The sequence below is a fragment of the Triturus cristatus genome, chromosome 4_1, assembly GCF_964204655.1.
Source record: "Triturus cristatus chromosome 4_1, aTriCri1.1, whole genome shotgun sequence".
Lineage (NCBI taxonomy): Eukaryota > Metazoa > Chordata > Amphibia > Caudata > Salamandridae > Triturus > Triturus cristatus.
This window is the reverse complement of record NC_140585.1, coordinates 354422469-354445013: the sequence shown is the minus strand read 5'-3', so window position 1 is coordinate 354445013 and position 22545 is coordinate 354422469. Positions and strand designations below refer to the sequence as shown.

The 22545-nt window shown below is 46.0% G+C and overlaps 1 protein-coding gene and 1 long non-coding RNA gene across 5 annotated transcripts in view; one reads left to right on the top strand and one right to left on the bottom strand.

The window, feature by feature from the left end:
• The window catches only part of LOC146854936 (uncharacterized), a 253605-nt gene that overhangs the window by 175726 nt on the left and 55334 nt on the right, over window positions 1–22545 (top strand). For all 3 annotated transcript variants that reach the window (XM_085652353.1, XM_085652354.1, XM_085652352.1), the window contains one exon: window positions 14164–14206. In XM_085652353.1, coding sequence (XP_085508479.1) covers window positions 14164–14206 — 43 coding nt within the window. The remainder of the gene's footprint in view (window positions 1–14163; window positions 14207–22545) is intronic.
• LOC146854935 (uncharacterized) overlaps window positions 975–22545 on the bottom strand; it is a 425965-nt gene continuing 404394 nt past the window's right edge. Inside the window, exon 5 of one of the 2 annotated variants that reach the window (XR_014981253.1) lies at window positions 975–2639. This is a non-coding gene — a long non-coding RNA (uncharacterized LOC146854935). Of the gene's footprint in view, window positions 2640–12005; window positions 12131–22545 lie in introns of those variants that run through there. The other variant, XR_014981254.1, reaches the window with a different exon arrangement.

The following is a 22545-nucleotide window of genomic DNA, read 5'->3' as shown; positions in this document are numbered from 1 at the left end:
TTTAGTAAGACCGTATGTTTCATAAATAGGGCGCTGATTAACTGGAGAAAAAATAAACTACTGTCTTAGTCCAGCTACTGCAAACAACCGTATACAACCTGAATGCCACAAAATGACAGAATATAGCATGCTCAAACAAACTTTCATCTGATACACGTTAGAAGCATTAGGAAGCTCCTGTCCCCTACCTCTCGTAGATTCTTTGGGGTCCTTTGGCAAGGGCAGGTATTGGCCATCTTATCAAGTTCTGAGCTGATGGAACAGACAAGGTTTGACCTATGCATCTCCCTAAACTTGCCTGGAGATAATGCGTATTGGGCACTTAACAATGGCAAGGACTGCAAGACATGTCTTTGTTGTGAGTAATGGCAGCTTTTCACACAAATGTGCAAACACAAGCAATCATTACTGCTAGTTTTAAAGACTGTATTGTAAGCCAGTTTTAGCTCAAAAGAAATAAAACAAAATTAGTGTAGAAAAAGTAATATCATAGTGAAAGCGCAAACAAGTTGATACTATGAAAATCAGCAACACGTAGAATATGGCTACAAATCCCTACATGCCCAATCATAAAGCATCAAAAGGATAGCCCTAATGAGGGTCAGCATTTCAATAGATTCAGCCTGTACTTCATTTATGTTTGTCCATTTTGCAGGCAAGTCTGCAAAACAAGGCTAAGTTGCAAAATAGGTCATGAGACAAACTTCTTCAGATGACCCTGCGCCTTGCCTCGGAGCTCAGCTGCTCTGCTGCCTGGAATGTCGAAGTCCCAGATTCGCTCACGGAAATGGCTGTGACCTCTTATATTTTGTTCAAGGAGTTTATGTTGATAAATATAAACCTTGTGATCCTGATGTAACCCGAGCAAAATAACGTGAGAATTCCCATGCACACTCATGTGAAAACCTAAAGCTATTCTGCTTTCTCCTAAGCACCATCAGTTTAAATGAATTCATGAATTAGAAGCGTACCATCAAAGCATATAATATGTATATTGGGTTTTATGCACATTGTTACACAAAAGCCTAACATGCACACATCAGCTATTGCAAATGAAAAGCAATATATATGGCCTAAGCAGGCAACCAAATTAACAGCATAGAAGGGCCCTAAAAGACATTTAACACAAAAGTTGTGCACATCCCATAATGAGTCTGATTAAGTTGTTTAGTAGTAATGCTTGTAATCAGCGCAGCCCAGAGTCCAATTGTGTTTATGACATTGCATGAACATTATTGTTGCTTTTACAAAATTATATTACCGGTCAATTATCTAGGTATGAGGTACAGTGAGTACATCGTGTTTTGGGGTTAACGTGTGTTAACGTCTGATTTGCTGCTCTGCTTTGCATTAACGCCCAAATTCCCTTTGCAACACATTTTGGGCATTATGATTTAAATTAATGTTTGATGTTGGCAACACATTTAGATTAAGCTGTGATATTGGAGCCAAACCATGGCCCATTTTAGTCAGTAAACTTTGTTTGGGTTATTGGGTTGTAAGTAAAGTTAGGGATATAAGAAAGGATGCTTGAAATGTATGACATTTGTATCTCGTACTTGTGTTTATTATCTACATCTCCTAACTTCATTAGGAGAGTGGCAGGTCATCTTCTAAGCTTGGAAATGGTATTAGTAAAATAGGGTGTTATGTGTGAGGCACGGACAGCCCAACCTACAATATCTAGTTCCACTTGTTAATATTGTTTTCCTAAACATCTTTGCTAACATTTAATTTGCAAAACATCTTTTACAATAATCATGCTTGCTTTTCTATCTTACCCGTTACCATACCAAAAGCATCAACATCTCAACTTCCCCATTGCATCTTTTTATTTAACCTCATTTCTTATGTTTCCTTTCTGTTTTTCTTTATGAAATACTACTACGGTTGTGTGACTTAAGGATACAAAAAACAGTCACTAATCCAATCCACATGAACAAAAATAGCATAGAAAGCACAATCCAGACATACGTCCATGGTGGAACTAGATAAGTGCGTTTTAACCAAGATATAAATACACAAATCCTCGCCGGTGGTGGGGATAATACTGAAGACAATGAAGAATTGGCTGAAGAAAAATTGTCTTGATCAATATAGTAATCCAGAAGAACTAGAATAATGAAGGCTGTGATTCTGGAGATGAACTTGAGGCTTGCAGTCCCGCCGGGGACTCAAAGGGTGGATCAGAATAAACGATTTCCATTGTGGAGGGTGTGGAAGGTGAAGCAGATATGAAGCAGATATCAGCTCACAAGAAGACTCGACATACCCGTCCAACAACTGGGGAGAATCAGAAAGAACGGAATTAAAAGGCTATGAAGGGATATCCCGTTCAGGGACACCCCGAGGCATACTATCTGCCATATGGTCTAGCTTGACATGGTCAATTGAAATAAAGCGATTATCCTTGGACCCTGGCAGAGGAAGTAACATCATGTTTGGGTACCCCAGAGACCTAGTACTGGAACAGGAGCACGGTAGGAGGGACTGAATTATTTCTTGATCGCCACCTTTTCATGAACCAGATCACCAACTTTAGGGAGCTAGCCGGAAACTGGAATCAGAACTGCTGTTTCTTCTAGCGAAGTTGACGGCAAATGAGACTTGGCCAGTGTATCACAACACTTTTGGAGATCCTGAAAGACAGCACAGTGGTTATCAATGTCAAAGGTTGCGGCAGCAGCAACAGCATTTAGACCTTCAAGGTCTGGAACAAACATCTTGATACTAAAGAGCATTTTGTACGGGTTGTCAAACAACAGCTGCATTTGTTGTTTTGTCTAGGTGCTACGGCTTGATCAGAACAGATTAACAAGGGGCATTGTTCGACCTTGTCTACATGTACAGACTAAATCCCAGAAAAGAACGGGATGCAAAAACAACAGCGTGTTCTGTGTGAAAGGACATTGCGGTACAAAGCAAAACATATTTGTAGAAGAACGCATGCAAAGCAAAGGACAGTCTGCAATGTGCTCATGCTAACATAGGGAAAATGACAATGGGCCTGCACAGGACTTATTCACAAACCAACATGCGTGCCTTTGTACCACTAAACCTTTTCTTTCTTTTACAAAGTTTTCTATACTGATAGTTAATAAATCTAATTTATGAAACTGTATTGTCCATTTAGTAAAATATACGTTAGGCACATATTTTTAGAAAAAGCAAGATTGTTTTAAAAGATGTTTTGGAATAAAATTGCATACTTAGAAAAACTGTTTTATCACACAATCTGAATACAAAAAGCTTTGCTAGCACAGTTTCCTCAAACTGGAAGAACAAAGAGAAAGATGGCAAAGAATATGTGCTACTGATGGGCATATCTCTGATGTTTCAAAGGAGTGCATTTTAAGGAGGAATTGGGTGGATGCTGGACCGATTTTTGACTTGGTGTAAACCTTTAGGCAACAGCAGCATTTGCCTCGCATTTTCCCACTAGCCAACATTCTCTATGTTTACATTTCTATGCAACTGGCGCACATGAATAGAGTGTGGCATTGGCTATGTGTGCCCCCATTAAAAAATGCCACAATTCCTATACAAACTCACATTGCAGTGCTGAAACTGATGTAGGCGTTCATTTCTTCTCTTTAGGTAAAAAGCAAAATATACCGGTTAACCCAAATTCTGTTGCCTGACTAGCTGGGATGCTTGACTATTACTTATGTGTACCGAGTAACTCCATGTGCACAAGAGGCATAACGAAACATGAGGGGGACCCCTGCAGCATCTGATGAAGGGGCCCATTCACAATGTATTTCTCCCTCTAAACTAAAACACTCAGCTACCGTGGAAATTTGTATTATGAAGCGCTGCATACAAATCAAGATATTAAGTTGATTTTGAAAGTAGGGGTAAGGAGCCTGAACACATTTAACTCGCGTCACTGAAATGAAAAGTCCAAAAAATTATGTTTATATTTTAGAAGCTGAAAATTAAACCACAGTTTTTAATATTTTAAGTGATCATTATTTTTTGACTAAAGCATATAGTATGTTATTAATCTAACAGCTGCTACCTGCAGAAAATGTGAACAATAACTTCAGTTCAGTTATCAAATTGTGAACCATGAGATCTATCCTACATTTCTCGTCTTTCAAGTTTGAACTTTAAACATTTATTTTGTTCTAAGGTATACACATACATCGATACTTACTTGCATGTTTAATTAAAAATATATATTTTACACAGGGTTTCAGGGTGCTTCACAGGAGGGTACCACCTTCACAGTATAAGTGAGAAAATGTAACAAAAGCATTTGGGGAAAACTTTGTACATCATTATTTAATAATGCATTAAGTACGTTACAACACTTTTTACAGTGAATGTAATACGGATTGTATATAATTCTGTGTGAGTTCTGTAAGCCTCGCTTCTGAGGTCAGAGTAAGGTATGGCAGATGGGATGTGTGGAAGACTTAGCTTCTGTCCCTTCAACCCCCTCAGTGCCACTCTGCTGTACTTTCCTCATGTTACTCCCTTAGAGCACCCTCCTTCCTCTGCATAACATCACATAACATGTATTTGTAAAGCGCACGTTCACCCAAGGGTATCTTGGCGCTGAATAACAGATGCTTATTGTTACCCAACTTACTAGCAGGTGCAGTTCCTCCATAGGAGCAGAGGAGCGCTGCCCCCTCAACACTGGCGTGCAGAAAGCTGGGAAAATAAAATGGTAATAAAAGGATTTTATTACCATTTTATTTTTCCAGCTTTCTGCCAAACTAGAGGGCAGGGCGGGCAAATGCATCGTTTCTGCTGAATGGCAGCAATGACAAGTGGCCCATTCGGTTTGAAGTGCGCATGCCGGTTTTGCCGGCTACCTTGCTACGACCAAACCGACGTGCGCAGTTCAAACTCTCCAACCCAGCTGTCTTAAACTCCTGGGTTGGAGGGCATGCATCGGCCTCCAGTGCCCGATGGAGCCCTGAGGCAGCCTGCTGCAGCCAATCCAAACGCTTCACTCATGTTGCTTAACAGCATGAGAGCAGCTTCTGGATTGGATAAGGACCTGTGGGACCTCTCACTTGGAGGAGTCAGGAGGAGTCAGGAGCCGGGGACTGCAGAACATGGAGAACATGCCGCAGGCTAAGGTAAGTGAACCTTTTATTTTTTCATTTTAAAATGTTTTTGTTAATTTGTATTTTTTTTATTGTGTTTATGTGTCTCACTTGTCCCACAATTTTTGTCAGTCACCAACTGCCACTGCTTAATGGTACTCATTTTATCGACCTCAAAAAGTCGAAAGGTTAGGTGTACCCACCAGCTTTTGAACATGTGACCATGAGGTCAAACACAGGCCCCTACAGTTGGTGCATTAGTCCACTAAACCACCAGACTCGGCAGTATGACATCCCCCATGCTTACCATCGTTCCTACTCACCTCTTCTCAAGTCACCTTCCTGATTGTGCAATCCTGGCTCAAACATTCACCCTTCTCCTCAGTGAATGAATGAATGAATAATGGAGATTTATGATGTGCACAGATACTCGAAGAAGTGTCCCTGTGCTGAAGACTAAAAGGTAGGGAGAGCAGCCCCACCAACCTTGCCTGCTCCCTAACTGCCAGCCAATCCTGACTTTCTTTTCAACAGCATTTTGCATTCTAGGACTTGTAATTTTGAGTTTCTCTTACCTCAGTCTGCAAAGTGCTGGCAGCACGGGCTCCACATCTTACATGACAGTGGGCACTTGGTAGCTATGCCATAACTTTTTTACACTTGTAGTAGGCTCTCCAGTCACCTCAGACTACTTCTTCATCTCCTGCTGCACTCCCTCATTGCCCCCAGCCCTGCTATATATAGACATTACAGAGCTGAACATATGAGCTGCTTCTTCCACCATTGGATCCTCCATAGGGGAACACAGTTGCAGGCGGCGATCGTAGGGCAGGAAGTTCAGAACAGAAGGATGACTGAAATGGTACAAGAACAAGAAGCAACTTTTTAGATTTTGATCAGTCTCCAGACTCTAGCACCCATGGGGCACTGATAAACCTTCTCTGATTCCCGTGTCAGATTTATAAAAAAGTGCACACAGAGAACTGCTTAGAGGGGTCCCCTGAAACCTACCAATCCTTAGTGTGGCCACCGATTGGCCTGAGCCAGCCTGCTACCACCAGACAGTGTTCTGACCTCATGGGGAGAGTGTCTGCGCATGCAGAAGCCCATGGCCACTACCTGTCATCCTTTGTAACACCCCTAAATCTAGTATTTAGGTGGCATTCCCAGACCCTGAACTTCAGTTCGTAATGATCTAAGTAGAGCCGACAAAGATCAATATTCCTGAGAACAGCGAACCTGTTCACTTCTTCAAAGAAAAGACTCTGTGACCAGAAGAACCGCAAAGTCTGCCCCCTGTTCCACCTCTCCACCTGATGCCTCCGGCCCGAGTCCAAGTGGCCTACTGGTTCCATCAAGGTTCCCCAGTGCTCCAGAGCCCGAATCCACCATGAGCTGACCTCTACTGGACTCCTCGCCTTCGTCTGCAGCCTCTACACAGAGACCACTTCAACCGCGATCTGCTTTGGTAAGCTGTTTCCGACACCAAAAGGTACCCTTGTATCCATCTGTCCTGGGCCTTGGTGAAGAGGACCAAAGGTGTCCCTACGTACCTGAGCATCATAACTTATCTGCCCAGCCGTTGGTTTCCTTCGACCGACCTCCTGGCCTGAGCCTGCAGCCCTTGTTCAATTTGGCCTTTCTCCATTGCCTTGTATCGGACACCCAACGCTGTGTTGGAACCCTACACTCGGCCACCCCTGTGCTGCTGGTGGTGTAGTATTGGTGCTGCTTTGGACCCTGTCCAGTGCTTGCTTCAACCCCAGGAGACTAGCCCCGAAAGCTGCTGCTACTTACCTGTAAGCTGCCTCTGACTGATTACCCTCAATCCCTATTGAATTGCTTTGGGCGCTCAACCTCGAATTTGCACGCTGCACCTGGCCGTCCCTGTGCCGCTGGTGGTGCACTGTTAATGCTGAACTGAACATTGCCCAATACTTACCTTATCTTCCAAAGACTTGTCTTGCAAATCAATATTATTCCTATGTATACTGAATGTTTTCTTCCTCCCATAGGTTAACATTGCAAAGTCTGAAAATGACACTATGTTCATTTTTTAAACTGAAAAGTATTTTTACTGAAAAACGTATTTACCGGTGACAAAGTTCTGTGGTTCTATCAAATAAATATAACCAAGTATTATTTTTATAAATTGGTCTGAGATTCATTCATTGAGTGTGTGTCTCATTAATTGCTCCTGGGTGCACAATAAATGCCTAAACTACCCTCTGATAAGCCTAACTGCTCGCCCACACTGCCACAGAAGAGAGTATTATCTACCTTAGCCTCTGCAAAACCTCTGGGGATCCACTGGACTCTCTGCATACTATACCTCATTTTCCTATAGTATATAGAGAGACAGCTCCCTACAGTCACTCATGGACATGCCCTTTGTTGGCTCCCATCTCTTTGGGAACAAGGCAGTTTCAGCGCTGGAGTGCTTTTTGGACAGCAGGGCTGCAGGTAGGTCCTAGGGTCTTTCTGTGGCTCCTCGTCACCCTCAATATGCCTTTTGCTACTTTTGTGGCCACCCAAGGGTTGTGCAACTGCGTTTTTACCCACTCAGTCAATGCGGCGTGCAAGCTTTCCAGCTTCTGTGTGGCCGTGGATGTGGTTACTACCGGACCCGTGGCTCTGGTGGCCTAATGTTGGGTCAGTGCACCAACACCCCTGCAGCCGCAGCATCCAAATCCTCCTAGTTTGCCCGCTTATCTTCATAGGCATCCAGTAGGCGGCAGGATTAGCCATCACCTGCCCCACAGGCTGTCCATAAGATCAGACAGGTGGGTTTTGCAGATTATCTGAAGGGGCTACTCCCTCCCCTTTGAGACTACATCTTCTTTCATGCCACCTACGTACAACAGGCTGATGGAGGTTCACTTATCTCTTTTCTGCCAGGAAGTGATGGCTCTTTTGGCCAGAGGAGCCATAGAGAGAGTGCTGGTGCAAGAAGTGGGCAGTGGTTGCTATTCCTGCTACTTTCTTGTGGCGAAGAAGGATGGAGGCCTTTTTCCTATCCCGACCTACGCTTTCTCAATTTCTTTCTCAAAAAGCAGAAATTCAAGATGCTCACTCTAGCTCAGGTCCTATCAGACCTGGACCCTGGAGACTGGGTGGTAGTGTTGGACTTGCAGGGCGCATACGTCCTCATTCCAGTCCTCCCTACCCACAGGCGTTACTTGCAGTTACCTGTTGTTCAGTGCGGGCTACGAGCATTTCCAGTTTGCTATGCATCCTTTTGGCCTCACCAGCACCCCTCGGGTGTTCACCAAGGTGTTGGAGGTAGTTGCAGCTCATGTGTGGAGATCAGGGGTGCAAGTCTTCCCCTATTTCGAGGACTGGTTGTTGAAGGTGAGTTCACCCCAGGCTGTCGTCTTCCACCTCCAGACTACAGCTGACATCCTTTATTCACTGGGTTCACTATTAACGTGCTGAAGTCACACCTGAATCCCTCTCAGATGCTCCCTTTCATCTGAGGTATTCTGGACACGGTGCAGTTTCAGGCCTATCTTCCCGAACGGCGAGGCCAGGATATTCGGACTATGATACCGATATTTCAGCCTCCCTCCTGGATTTTGGATAGACTGACCCTGAGGCTGCTGGGCCTCATGGATTTCGGTTAGACTGTCCCTGAGGCTGCTGGGCCTCATGGCCTCCAGCATCCTGCTTGTGACACATGCCCACTGGCATATCTGGGCTCGGCAGTGGGATCTGAAGTTCCAATAAGTGTAGAATCAGGGGAATCTCTCAGACATGGTGCAGCTCTTGGAGGGAACTGCAAAGGTCCTGCAGTGGTGGCTAACAAACCGTGATTGGGTCAATGGCAGACCCCTCACCCTTCCCCAACCAGATCTGACAGTAGTGACAGATGCGTCACTCCTGGGATGGGGCGGTCTCCTGGCAGAGGTGGAGATCAGAGGACTCTGGTCTCCGGTGAAATCTGGACTCCACATCAACCTGTTGGAGTTCCGAGCGATCCGATTTGCATTGAATGCCTCTCTACCCTCCATCCAAAGAAGGCTAGTAAAAGTGTTCACAGACAACACCACCACCATATGGTACTGCATCACCACCATATGGTACTGCCACAAGCTGGGCAGGGTGGGGTCGTGGATCCTTTGCCCAGAGGCTCTGCATCTCTGGACATGGTTGGAACAGCAGAGCATATCCCTGGTGCTTCAACATCTGGAGGGTTCTCTGAATGCCAGAGCGGACAAACTTAACTGACGATGCCTACTGGATCGCAAATGGCGTCTCCATACAGAGGTGGTGCCAGGTCTCTTTCAGCAGTGGCGAGAGCCTTGGTTAGATCTTTTCGCTACCAGTAAGAAAGCACGATGTCTGCAGTTTGGCATGCTTGAGTTTCTAAGGTGATGCTCCCTCGAAGGTGCTTTTCATCTTGAGTGGAGTTCAGGCCTCCTGTAGGCTTTTTGTCCCATACCACTCCTGCCCAGAGTTCTCAAGAACATCAGGAACGCCTTGGCCCAAGTCATCCTTGTGGCTCAAAATTGGGCATGTAGAGTCTGTTATCCTGAGCTGTTGAGCATGGTCAACGGTCCTCTGATCAGGATGCCCCTTCGGGAGGCTCTCCTGTCGCAGCAGCAGGAGAGGGTTCTCCACCCGAAACTGTCAACGCTCCGCCTTCTTGTGTGCCATATTTGTATGGAAGTGGATTTATCCCATACCTTCTCCCTCTGTCTTGATGAAAGAAAAAACAGAAGCAGTTGGAGCCATAAAATCAATGTCACTTTACTCTGCCGCCTCTTGCAAGAAACCAAATGACTCCCTCCTCTTCACCTGAGCAGTGATGTCTTCCACCTCCTCCAATAACTTCGAGTCGCCGTTGACACAGGGGTTTTGCCCAAGTGACTAACTGGCCGTCTTAACAGATGCAAACAGGGAAAATGCCACTAGTAACAAAGTTTCTTATTTCTAACAGAGCAGGTTAACCAACAAAAGGATTCTGCAGCTTGAAAGAAGACAGAGTCAATGGTAAATCAGAAACAGAGGTCAGTCTAAAGCTTATAAGTTATGGCCAAAATATGGATACTTATTGTTATACTGCTGCCTACAGGTCAGGAAGCTTCTTTAGCAAGTAAATACCCTGGTAAGTGTAAAGTACAAAATACTTACCCGTAACCTACCACTGAGTATTATTTTCAGCACTAGGATGTCCCAAGGGCGTGGTATAGGGGGTGGTATGTAAGGCTTTGTATATAGCCTACCTCCTGGAGACATCTAGAGTTGCTTACACTACATCCACCCTGCGTGGTCTGAGATCTCTTCAAAGAGAAAACAGATTACAGCACATGACATCTCACTGTTGTGGGAAAGATGCTTAGAAGATCAATTAGTGGATCGGTAGAGGAAATTAGGGAAACATTGATACTGCGAGAGAAAGAGACAGATAAAGCATTCAGCTATTCTTACGGGATTAGCACATCTCTATTTGAAGTAGGATGACAATTAAAATAGCACAGTTCAAACCGTCTTTAGCAGCCCACCTACGCTCAAGTTAGTTAAGACACACACACACACTTCAATATTATTTATAATAAGTAAAAGTGATACTATATTATAATGGGGTCATGTATATTCTGGAATTGTGAGTCTCGAGAGGACTGCTGAATTACAGCCGTCGAGGTCCTTGGTGGAAGAAAAGACCTGTTGAATGCGAAAAGAAAAGGAAGATATTTGACAAGCAAGGTAACCCTGGTGCATTAGGTCTCGGAGTGAAGTGCCTAAGCAGCTGTTAGTATCATTAAGCAAAGGCCAATCTTGTACCACTCCCAGGCAACCCGACATCTAGCTGTGTGTAACTTGAATGAGTGATCACCCAAACTTTATTGTAATTGTATTTATATAGCGCTTACTTCCCATGATGAGGCATTGAAGAGTTTTTCGGCAAGTAGCACGGCATTCCGGAACCCAAAGTGGATTAGTGATTGATTAGTATAGGGAAATTTGAGTTGTTAATTCGAGTGGTGGACGTGTGAGTGTTAATTGGATTGAATAAAACAAAGGAGCGATAGCCGAAGGAAGAGTCTAGAAAGTGTTATTTGTGAATCATAGTAGTAAAAAGAGGTTTGGGATGAGTCAAAGGAGGCTTAGAGGAGGAAAGAGTTTAGAAAGGGTTATTAGGGAGATAGTAGTAGTAACGGTTGTATTGCACAAATGGTTTTACCACTTGTGCCTCTACCTCGCATCCAAACCACGAATGCGTCTTAACCATGCATTCCTTTACCACAAATGCCTTTACTACAAATTTTGTTGTATAGGCATGAATGGTAAATGGGTTTGTGTGGCTAAGGTCGCCACTACCCCGCCTCCCCTGACCACCCCACCACCTCTCCCCCCACACTGTCCCTTAAACTGCCCCAACTAACAACTAAGACCTAAAACCCTACACTACCCCGACCACCTGCCCTCACCATCCATTAAACTACCCCAAACCCCTTCCACTGCCCTAAAACCTACCCCTACTCCCCCTGCCCTAAAAACGAACCCAACTACCCATTCCCCTCCCACTGCCCTAAGGCCTATAACCCTACACTACCCCACCCCGTGCCGTCTATTAAACTACCCCTACCCCGTCCACTGCCCTAAAACCTACCCCGACCCCCCGCCCTAAAAACTAACCCAACTATCCATTCCTCTCCCACTGCCCTAAGGCCTAAAACCCTGCTCCCTAATTTACCCTACCATGAACCTCCGGCCCCCCCTGCGCCATCCCTTAAATTCCCCCAACCCCTTCCACTGCCCTAATGCCTGCTCCTTGTCCCAGGCAGAGGCCCTGGACTTGTCAGGGTCTTCCATTCACAGAGGGATGGCTGTCTCCCACCACCAATTCCAGCGTGGGCAGGGCAGGGCATTGCAGGGATGCCCCATGGGGCCAATTGTTGTTTTTGCATTTGTCCCCCTGTCCCCTCGGCATTCACTCACCCCCGGAAGGTTTCTCTTACATCACGCGTGCTGGCACGAATTACTGTGGAATGGATGACAGTTCCATCCCTTGCATCATCCTCTTTTCCTGAAGTAGCTTTCAAGCAAGTGGCTTACACTGTGCTCTGCAGGAAAAATAATATTGCTCAAATGAAGTCTGCTCAAGCATGCAAAATATCAAACTAAAGTGAAGAACCAAAATGGGCCCAAGAGGGCCTCACCACAGTACAGATGAGGATTACCTGCCCCTGTCTATTTCCGTGCACTGACATTTAAGCATTGAATCTATATAAACCACTCTTAGGGTCATACGTTTGTGGGATGAAACGAGAGAAACACAATTTCTCACTCTGAAACAACACTACATGTATGTAGAATAATATGCTCTGTGACTTACCGATTTTATGACATCTACTTTAATGGCAGTGCAGTTAATGGTAAAGATAAGATACTGTATGTAGTCCCTCCAAACATTTAACGTGCTAGGTATAGGGCCTTCTCTTTGATGGATTGAATAAAGATACAGGTAATTTTAAATCAATTTTGGTTGATTGGCTCCTCCTTACCAGTGATATGTTCCTCTGTTTGGAGAACAATAATGGTGACGTGCGCCACTGAGCACTATGGTAAATAATGTGAGTGCACCGCCAGTGCTGGACCGAATCTCTGTTCCACGTAGGTTGTTCCTTATTTTATTTATAATGCCTGTTCACGTTCTGCACAGCAGAAGTTGCCATCATTTTGCAGCATTTTCTTGCTCTTCTTAATTCTTAGCTGCAGCGATAACCACATGTGCTCCTTGATTGTTAGGTCTGGCGTTAGCCAAGACCTTTTGATTTGACCAAAATTATTTATGTGTAATTTACTTATTTATAGGGGCTTTCAGACAGTTCTTCTTTATCCATTGGTTTGTTATTGTGTCATTCACATTTTTCTTCTACCCACTGCACAATAAAGCATGGGGCAGTGGGTCAGCCCCCTTCCGCCATTGGCTAACTTCACTGTGAGTGATGGCATTCTACCCTTTCACAACGACATCCAGACACACAGTTATCTTCAGGTCCAGGGACTTCTATGACAATCAGGATGTTTTAAGACCAAAAACATATTTTTGCTTATAGCCACAATTTTGTTTTGCTTGACGAAGGCACAGGGGCATCCCCAATAATAAAGTTTTGTAAAAACCTTGACAAAACAAAGCAAGCATTGGCAAAACCAAATGACCGACACCCAACACCAGACCTATTGGCTTTGCTAGTGCTTCTTCTTATTGTGAGCCTCCTTGTAAACTGCCTCTTTCTTTTCTTGCTTTCTGTGCGAGAGCAAAGCCCTTATGCAAGATAAATGGTACAGGTGGCAAATGCTGCAGTCATCCAGTCATTCGGGTATGTGCAAAAAGACACCTTCCTGACAAGTGTTGGTTGTCACAAGCTGTCCACTTCTTGAGCACAGACATGGGACTGGCTGCTCGTGTCCTGTTAGTAGCTGCAGTGAGCCGTGGGCTGGTTGCTGGCGGGTGAGACATTGCTTGCAGCAGAGCAGATCATGGGTTATCACATACAGAGGACTGGTTGCAAAATCCTGATCATGCAAACCGATACGCAGTGCCATATAATCATGTATCATAAAACTATGCATGCATATGCTCATCATAGAATGCCTGAAAATGTTGCCTGTGTTAATAGGCACTTCAGATACCTCCATTGGCACACACAAAGGAAGACACTGCTTGAAATACGAGCACTGTGTGCAAGGGGAATGTGCTCGATGATTTCCAAAACACAAGCAAAGAACTGATTACTGAAGGAATACATGGCTGCCTAAATGAACGAATGAGCTGAGGGCAAGAAAGAGTTTCTGTGCCATTAGAGATCTCATCTGCAGAGCAGACAGATGCAGTGCCAGACTCACCGTGGCAGGTCATTACACATCTCACATTCCACCACAGGGATTCGCCCCCAAGAAGAGAGTCTCACTTGGAAGATTTGCCCTGATGCTCTCATCCGTCCTTGCAGACAAAAGAAGTCTGTCTGACCCCTTGCTAATGCTGCTCAGTAGCTGCAGGTTTGCTGAACTGCCAGCAGCGTATTTGCTTTATTCTGCTTCTCTTATGGCTGAATTTAGACCGTTCGTAATTCTGCTTCCCTTTTTTATGCAGGATGCCGACTGCACATTGCTTTCCACGGCTGTCTCCAGCAGAGGTAAACACGAAGCATTAGGAGTGTTCTTATACTCTTAGGAAGGTTTAAGTAAAGTAATTCACATGTTATTTAAGTGTTTATTCATATCTATTGAGAGCTGGCAAATCAATTGAATGAAATTTATTTTCGAAAATTAAAAAACAGCATGTTTGCTTTTGAGAAATATTTTCATCATTCTTTAACTTCCCCTCATACAGCATATTTTGAAATGATCGCAGTGAAGAGAAATGAACTTTCCTTCCTAATCATCAAAAAGTGTGAATAAGGTTCTCTGTAGATGGGTGGTCAAGTGGTGAAATTGCTTATCTGGATCAAGATGCTCTAGGCTGCTTTGAAATCATTAAGATCCGTGTTTTCCGTTCCCGTGTTTTTAGGTCTAGCCTGGGCAGCGCATGCACTGCTCTGCGAGGCATGCTGTATTCAGGTATGGAATACAAGCTCCGCCCATTTCCCGCCCATTGTTTTTGATTGGCTCCTGTTACTGTCCTTTTGAAATCGTTGCTTTTGATAAATAGGCTTAGTAGTCCCTCCGTGGTACCGCCTTGTCTGCATTTGTAACCTCCCATGGCGACTGGCCCTTTTACTTGTGTTGTTACTCAGATTGTTTTAATTACAAACTAAGCACTATTTCCTTAAATAACTTTCTCCTGCCTGCTGTAGCAGCAGCGGGTAGGACAAGCTCTCCCGCAACCACTTTTTTTCTTTAACCAGTGCGGCTCGCCTAACTCGATCTTGACTGCACACAGCATAATATATTTATTTAAAAGCAGAGCGGGTCAACGAGCTGTTTTTTAACGTATTTTTTTCAGCCACCAAAATAATATTATGTTTTCATTTTACTGCCGAAAATATTATGGCCCCGATTCACAAAGGTAAACTGAGATGAAAGTCTAACTTTACGACTTTCGGTATTCACAAAGGCATTTACGAGTAGTAACCGAAAGTCGTAAATATAGCCTTTCGTCTCAGTTTACCTTTGTGAATCAGGCCCTTAGGTTTCACCTCAGCAGCGATGTCATCTGCGTTAACAAGAGGGGCTGCAGCTTGCAAAACTTGTTTAGAAAGACATGGGTTTCGTCCGAGGATCGTTTGGTTGCCTTTGCAAACAAGATGCAGAAAATGCTGCTTGCCTCACGCTCTCCTTCGTGTTAGACATTTACTGGACTTGTCGATGGGGTGCCCCCTCCTAGGACCTTTCTCGGATAGTACAGCCTGCTCCCCACCACTCCCCTGTGTGTGTGCACTGACAGCATGTGGTAATAATTTCTTAAACAGTCTATCTCACATCTGTGAATATTGTTGGAGCTGCAGGCCTTCTACAGCTGCACGGACCTGCCCTGTTCGACAGAAGGAGCTGACTTCTGTGGTCTGAAGTCAGTTTGGAGGGGCCTGCTGTGAAGCTGAGGTGGTAGTTATTCACTCCTCTTCATGCTTGATTGTGGCCAACCATGTAAATGAATCAACCTGGGTTTTGGAATCAATGGGGAGAACTGTTTGCTGAGCTTTAAAGCAATGTACAGTACAAAATATATTCTCGGGATCTGGAAAGAACAACAAAAAGAACTGTGTGTGTGTGATTATGTTTTTTGTATTATTATTTTTTAGAGCTGGCCAGCTTTGTAAAGTGAGAATGGTTCATTTAGATGCTTGCAAGAAACAGTTTTAATTGAACCCCACTAGGTGCTTTAAGAAGGCGAACCTCAGTGGAAGATCCGACAAAGACCGACATCACTTACCGTCATTAATTGTCCTGGGTACTCTTGGGTCTCAGACTGTTTGACAAAATGCTGACCCTGATTTCTTGAGAATGGGGCCCCCTGAGTGTATCAGGAATGTTGCCCGTCCAGTCTACGAACACTAAGATTCAAGAATGGTATGGGCTCTCATGGTGCCACACTAGACAGAGGCTAGCTGCTACTAGGAATGATGTACTTGAGGGTGTCTGTGCAGTCAACGAGATCACCTGGTTGTGCCAGTATGTATGTTCAATCAATCAATCAATCAATCATTTGTAAAGCGTACTACATACCCGCGAGGGTCTCAAGGCGCTGGGGGGAGGGGGCGATACTGATCAAACAGCCAGGTCGTGAGCATCCTCCTGAGGGTCAGCAGGTCTTGGGTCTGTTGTAGGCTCAGTGGGAGGGTGTTCCATGTCTTGGCGGCAAGGTGGGAGAAGGATCTCCCGCCGGTGGTTGTTCTTCAGATGCGCGGGACGGTGGCGAGTGAGAGGTCGGCGGAGCGTAGCTGGCGGTTAGGGATGTAGAAGGAGAGCCGTCTGTTGAGGTAGACTGGGCCGGTCTTGTGGAGTGCCATGTGTGCGTGGATGAGGAGCTTGAAGGATATCCACTTGCTGACGGGGAGCCAGTGCAGTTCCCTCAGGTGGGGGTGATGTGGCCGTGGCGTGGTACGTCAAGGATCAGTCGTGCTGAGGCGTTTTGGATGTGTTGTAGTCGTTTGATGAGCTTGGTGGGGGCTCCCGCTTAGAGGGTGTTTCCGTAGTCGAGTCTGCTGTTGACGAGGGCCTGGGTGACTGTCTTTCTTGTATCTGTCGGGATCCATCTGTAGATCTTGCGGAGCATGCGGAGGGTGTTGAAGCAGGAGGAGGAGACGGCGTTGACCTGTTTGGTCATTGAGAGCGTTGAGTCGAGGATGATTCCCAGGTTGCGTGTGTGGTCGGTGGGTGTCGGGGCTGCTCCCAGTGCCGTCGGCCACCAGGAGTCATCTCAACCTGAAGGGTTGGAGCCGAGGATGAGGACCTCCGTCTTGTTCGAGTTCGGCTTCAGATGTCTGGTCTTCATCCAGTCGGCGACGGCCTTCATTCCTTCGTGGAGGTTGGCTTTGGCGGTGATGGGGTCCTTGGTGAGGGAGAGGATCAGTTGAGTGTCGTCGGCGTAGGAGATTATGTTGAGGTCGTGCTGTCAGGCGACGTGTGCGAGCGGGGCCATGTAAATGTTGAACAGTGTCGGGCTGAGGAATGATCCCTGGGGTACGCCGCAGATGATCTCGGAGGCTTCGGACTGGAATGGGGGTTCCGCCGGAGAGGAAGGAGGTGGTCCATTCCAGCGCCTTGTCTCGGATCCCTGCGGCGTGGAGGCGTGCGCGTAGTGTGCGGTGGCAGACGGTGTCGAAGGCGGCGGAGAGGTCTAGGAGGATTAGTGCTGCGGTCTCGCCATTGTCCAGCAGGGTCCTGATGTCGGTGGCGGCGATGAGGGCAGTTTCGGTGCTGTGGTTGCTGCGGAACCCTGTCTGGGAAGGGTCCAGGATTCTGTTTTTTTCGAGGTATCGGGTTAGCTGTCTGTTGGAGATTTTCTTGATGACCTCGGCCGGGAAGGGGAGCAGAGAGATGGGCCGGAAGTTCTTGAGGTCTCTTGGGTCAGCCTTGGGTTTTTTCAGTAGGGCGTTGATCTCGGCGTATTTCCATCTCTCTGGGAAGGTCGCGGTCTCGAGGGAGAGATTGATGATGTTGCGCAGGTGGGGTGCGATGGAGCTGCTTGCTTTGTTGAAGACGTGGTGCGGGAAGGGATCTGACAGAGAGCCGTAGTGGATTGTGCTCATGGTCTTGATGGTGTCATCGATGCTCACGTTGGCCCAGTCTAGCAGGGGGTCGTGGTCGATGGTGTGCAGAGGGTCTGTTGTGTTGCTGTCTGTTGGGTCTGTCTGGGTGTTGAAGCTGTCGTGGACGTCTGCTATCTTGCGGAGGAAGAAGGTGGCGAGGGAGTCGCAAAGGGCTTGTGACAGTGGGATGTTGTTGGTGTTGGAGCTGGGGTTGGAGAGTTCCTAAACGATGGTGAAGAGCTCCTTGCTATTCTGTGCGTTGTTGTCGAGGCGGTCTTTGAACGAGGTTCTCTTGGCGGCCCTGATGAGGTGCTGGTGGTTGCGGATGGCGTCTTTGTGTGCTGCGCGGTTGTCCAAAGTTTGTTTGCTGTGCCATTTCTTCTCTAGTTTTCGGCAGGCTTGCTTGGAGGCTTGGAGTTCTGGGAAGTTCAGCTGTGAAGTGACGTACATTCAGCGAGCAGACACCATTTCTCGCAGGGCTTTCACCTGCACTTTAAATTTCTGAAGCTCTCTGAGGGATCTATTGAGGGCACCAGAAGAGTTTCAAGGCACTTTGGCATCTCCTTTAGTCTCCTTGGGCTGAATAGGTGGATGGAAGATCTCTTCTCAGGTAGTACTTTGGGCAGGTTTGTGAAGAGACTGTAACAGGACCACTGGTGGCGCTTGATTGTCCCTGGTCTTCAAATTGCTTGAGTGGTGCTCCAGGTTATGTTCATAGTTTGTGACCGTCGGGTTGCATCCTACAGCCAAGGAGGTTGTCTCACTAACTAGTCAGGTTGAAATGTATCCTGGCTTTTTTTCTCAGTTGGAGTGTCAGGTCCTCCTTTTTAGGTTTCGCCTGCGTTGCAGCACATGCGCTGCTTCGCCTTGGCGAGATCTATAGTCGTTGCTTTTGTGTCCCGCTTCTTTGGATGCGGGGTTTGTGTCCGCCCTGTTGCCCTTAGGCCCTGCCCACCCGGACTGGATATTTAGCTCGCGCACACTCGTGTACGGTGTCTCTTCCAGACACACGTGTTTATTTTTGCATCGCGCTTTCACTTAAGGTGAAAGCGCAATGCATATATAAACAAGCGGCAGACACGCGCGATGATGTGCATGCGCACGGCGTCTGTTGTGCACGGCGTCTCTTCCGTCTCGTTATTTATGTGGGTCCCAAGATGGCGGCAGATGCAAGTAGTACTTGAAAAAGAGGTGCTGAGGTTTGTCTCTAACTTTACTAGCTGTTTACAGTCTGGAGGCTGCAGACGGAGATGGCTGTTCTGCGCCGGATGCCCTTCGTCAGTCTTCCTGCCACCCAGGTGGTTATTGTGGACGATTAGGCGTAGGGAGAGGCCTAGCAAGTGCTAGAAAAGCAGCGTGACCCCTCCCTGATGTGTGCTGCGCCCTCGCCGGGACACGAGGTGGACGAAAGATGTCAGGGCCCACTGCAGCAGCTCGAGGGACCCCAGTGCCAGCTCAACATAGGCTTGACGACACTGCCAGCAAAGGAGGCACCCAAGAAGCGTCACAACAGAAGCGTGGACTAGAAGCATGTCATGGCGAAGTGCAACCAGAGCCCCATGTGATGTTAGCCCCGCAAAGAAAGGCAGAATCACGTCACAGCGAACAACCACGGCCTAACCTTGAGTCAGAGACACGTCACAATGATCAACGACCGCCACAGGCCGAGTCTGACACACGTAAGGGATTGAACACGTCAGACTTATGAGCTACAGGTTCAGGGTGTGTGTTGGAAGTAGTAGCAACTTGAGTGGGTTTAACGGGTTTTGCAGGAGGGCACTCTTGGGTCTGGGTGCAGTGCTCTCTGGTTTTGGTGGGGTGCTGAAAAGTCCTTTCCAGTTCAAGGGCTAGAGGCTGCTGAAGTGGGTTGTTTTGTCCAGGCAATGCCCCTTTAATGATTTGCAAGCATGAGCCTCTGCTTTTAATGGGCGCATAGGTGAGTTTTTGCTTTTTTTGTGATGTTCTTGGCACACAAGGGAATCATGTGTGTGTGCTGAGAGCTGGGGGTTTTAGGCACTGTAAAATGCTGTAACTCAGTGTGGATCTGTGGTATAGATTGACACAATAATGTGACTTCTGTAAAGAGAGGGACCAATGTCCTCTCACTGGATTGTAAGGTATTGCCAGAGGTAGCAGCCTGATTTATTACTAGAAGGGAGTGTAATCCCTTTACTGATACTTGAGGTGACTGGCCTATTGGCTTCGCCCTTGTCAAGTGATAAGTACAGTTGCGCTCTGCATTAATTTTCTGTGTACGCACGTGTAGCGTTTGTATGTTAGAATGCCTTCAGTGTATGTCAGAAATGTTCAAGGAGTTTGTGTGCTATTTTAAACCACTAGGTACTGCAGAATGTATTTTGATATCGCTGTGTAGGTACCATAAACAACATGGAGAGACAGGAGTCGCCTTCCAGATGGGCTAAGTGAACTGCAGATCCCTGTTACCGACTTAGCTTTTTGGGATCTAATAAAAGCAGTGTGTGCGAGGATAGGTGGCAGGGGTGTCTTTGAAGGACAGTGGTGTCTCCTGTCCTGTTCCGCTAAAGGCGCTACAGACAAAAGCTAGCCGATCTGGCAAGTGTGAAGGTTGTTGTGCCAGTGTTTTGGTTAGCCCTGAGAGAAGAAGCATCACAAAGTCTTTTTGGGACAGTCACCCAGCATCAACAAAACATTGTCTGAAAGAGGTGTATGAAGCATGGCTGTAGAGTTCATTCCGTGTTTGCGAGGTTTTCCATGACTAAAGCAGGGTGCACCCAACAGGGTGTAGGAGGACTTCTGTGATCCAGGGCTAGAGCCTCTGACTACCAGTTTCCCCAAGGGTGTGAGGGGCTATTTACCCTAGACTGGATCCTGCTGTTGAGTCTGCCTAGAACGGTGGACTGCTGAGTGAAACACACTGGACTTGTTACTGTAAGCCTCTGTCCAGCTGAGCCAGATAGGATAGCTGTTGGGGTCAGCTGTCCCCGAGTCATGGAGGGGCTCACTACTGGTACCACTGCACAACAAGCATTTGCAATGCAATAGGTCTCGCATTTGCAAGAGTTTGAGCGATTGGCATTGTAAATTACAATGCCTTTTATTTATGTTTTTTGAAAATCCGCAAACGGTGCGTAGACACACACTTTGTATTTATAGTCTTTGCTTACGAGAAGCAAGGCTGGCAGTAACTGCGCCTCTTAACTGCCAGTCTTGCTTCTTGTAAGCAAGATCTAAAAGAACAAAGTGCGTGTTTACGTACCGCTTGCAGGTTTACAAAAAACATGAATTAAAGGCATTTTCATTTACAATGCCAATAGCTCAAACTCTTGCAGATGTGAGACCTATTGCATCGCAAATGCTTGTTCTGAATCTGATGTGCATTTTAAATACAAGCCAGGCAGGAGCGAAAGAACTTCTATAAAGTTGTTTTCTTCCTTCTAGCCCTTCGTAGATGCTCTTCCGCAGTCTTGTGTTTGACAGAAATCACTGTGACAGGACAGCCTAGTGGGTTTAGCTCTCAGCTGTGACAAATGCACTGTTCTGAAGAACACGAGTTCACATCCAAACGAGGCTGAGTCAGCCATGTCTTTCCAATGTCTGTAAGTTGAGTACCACTAAATTGTGTAATAGTAAAACCTGTTTTATGGCTCTTAGAAATGGCAGCAGTGTAGACTGAAGTGGTATAAGTTTTTATATTTTATGTTGCGCCAAATTCAAGAGTTTGTCCGTTTAAATACATATACGTTTTAATGTGGTATTTGTTGTCTGTTATCAAGCTCTTGTGGATTTCACTCAAGACATGAACTTGCTCAGAGCTAGCCCTTTTAACTTATAGATACAACTTAGAAAATGCAGAATCAAACCATCACCTGCTGTTTCTGCTGTTTACAATACATTAATTGCCTCTAGGTTGCTGATACTAAAGGGTGCCCTGGGATTCCTTTTCATTCACTTTTTGTGTTTTATTGTCGGTGCATGTGCCAGCAGCCCTATGTGCTAGAACTTTTTGCACCACTCCAAACCTGCAGGCGGCCTAACATTAAGGTTAATCTGTTTTCCGCTGCCCTGGTCAACTCAGTCTGTAGATATTAACACTTGGGTGTGCTTGTGGTTAGGTGCTTTATGGACACGTAATTGACTTTATCCTTATTTTATGTTGGATGGACCACATTCTGCAAGCGTTACCGTAGATGGCTCATTGGATGTTATGAGTTTCTAAATAGGACAATCTTACCATGCATTTGTGAGGTCTTCAGGGTGAGAACACAACATTCAAGTTGTGATAGTTGGTGGAGGCACAGCTCTGTGCAAAGTCTCATCATACTGAGGTGTATCCTAGAATCCTTGTTCCCATGCTAATGTTCAACGCCCTGCATGTGGATCATGATGGTAGGTGATTTGTGGTTGCTTGAGAAGCGCCGCTGAAAGCTGTGCAGGATCTGTCTCCTGCCTCATTGGTTTAAGGCACACAGTCCAGTGCATCATTTCTGGAAAGTGTGGCATATGGCTTTTCCTGGTGGCTCTTCAGAACTAGCTGTCTGTCTCAGCCTAGATTTGAAATCTACTATCTCTTTGAAGGGGTGATGCAGGACACCAATGCATGACCTAAAAGCAAACCACCATAAACACAATTCAACAGGTGCCCAACCTCTTACTTAGTTTGAGTCTAAAATTTGGCATAAGTTCACAATTGCCCCTGACCAAATACCACATCATGCTTTATCCATTGCCTGCTTTTGTTCATTGTGGTGTTGGGATTCAGTGGTGTCTGTTCCTTTTAAATACATGAGCAGGACTGGATAAAT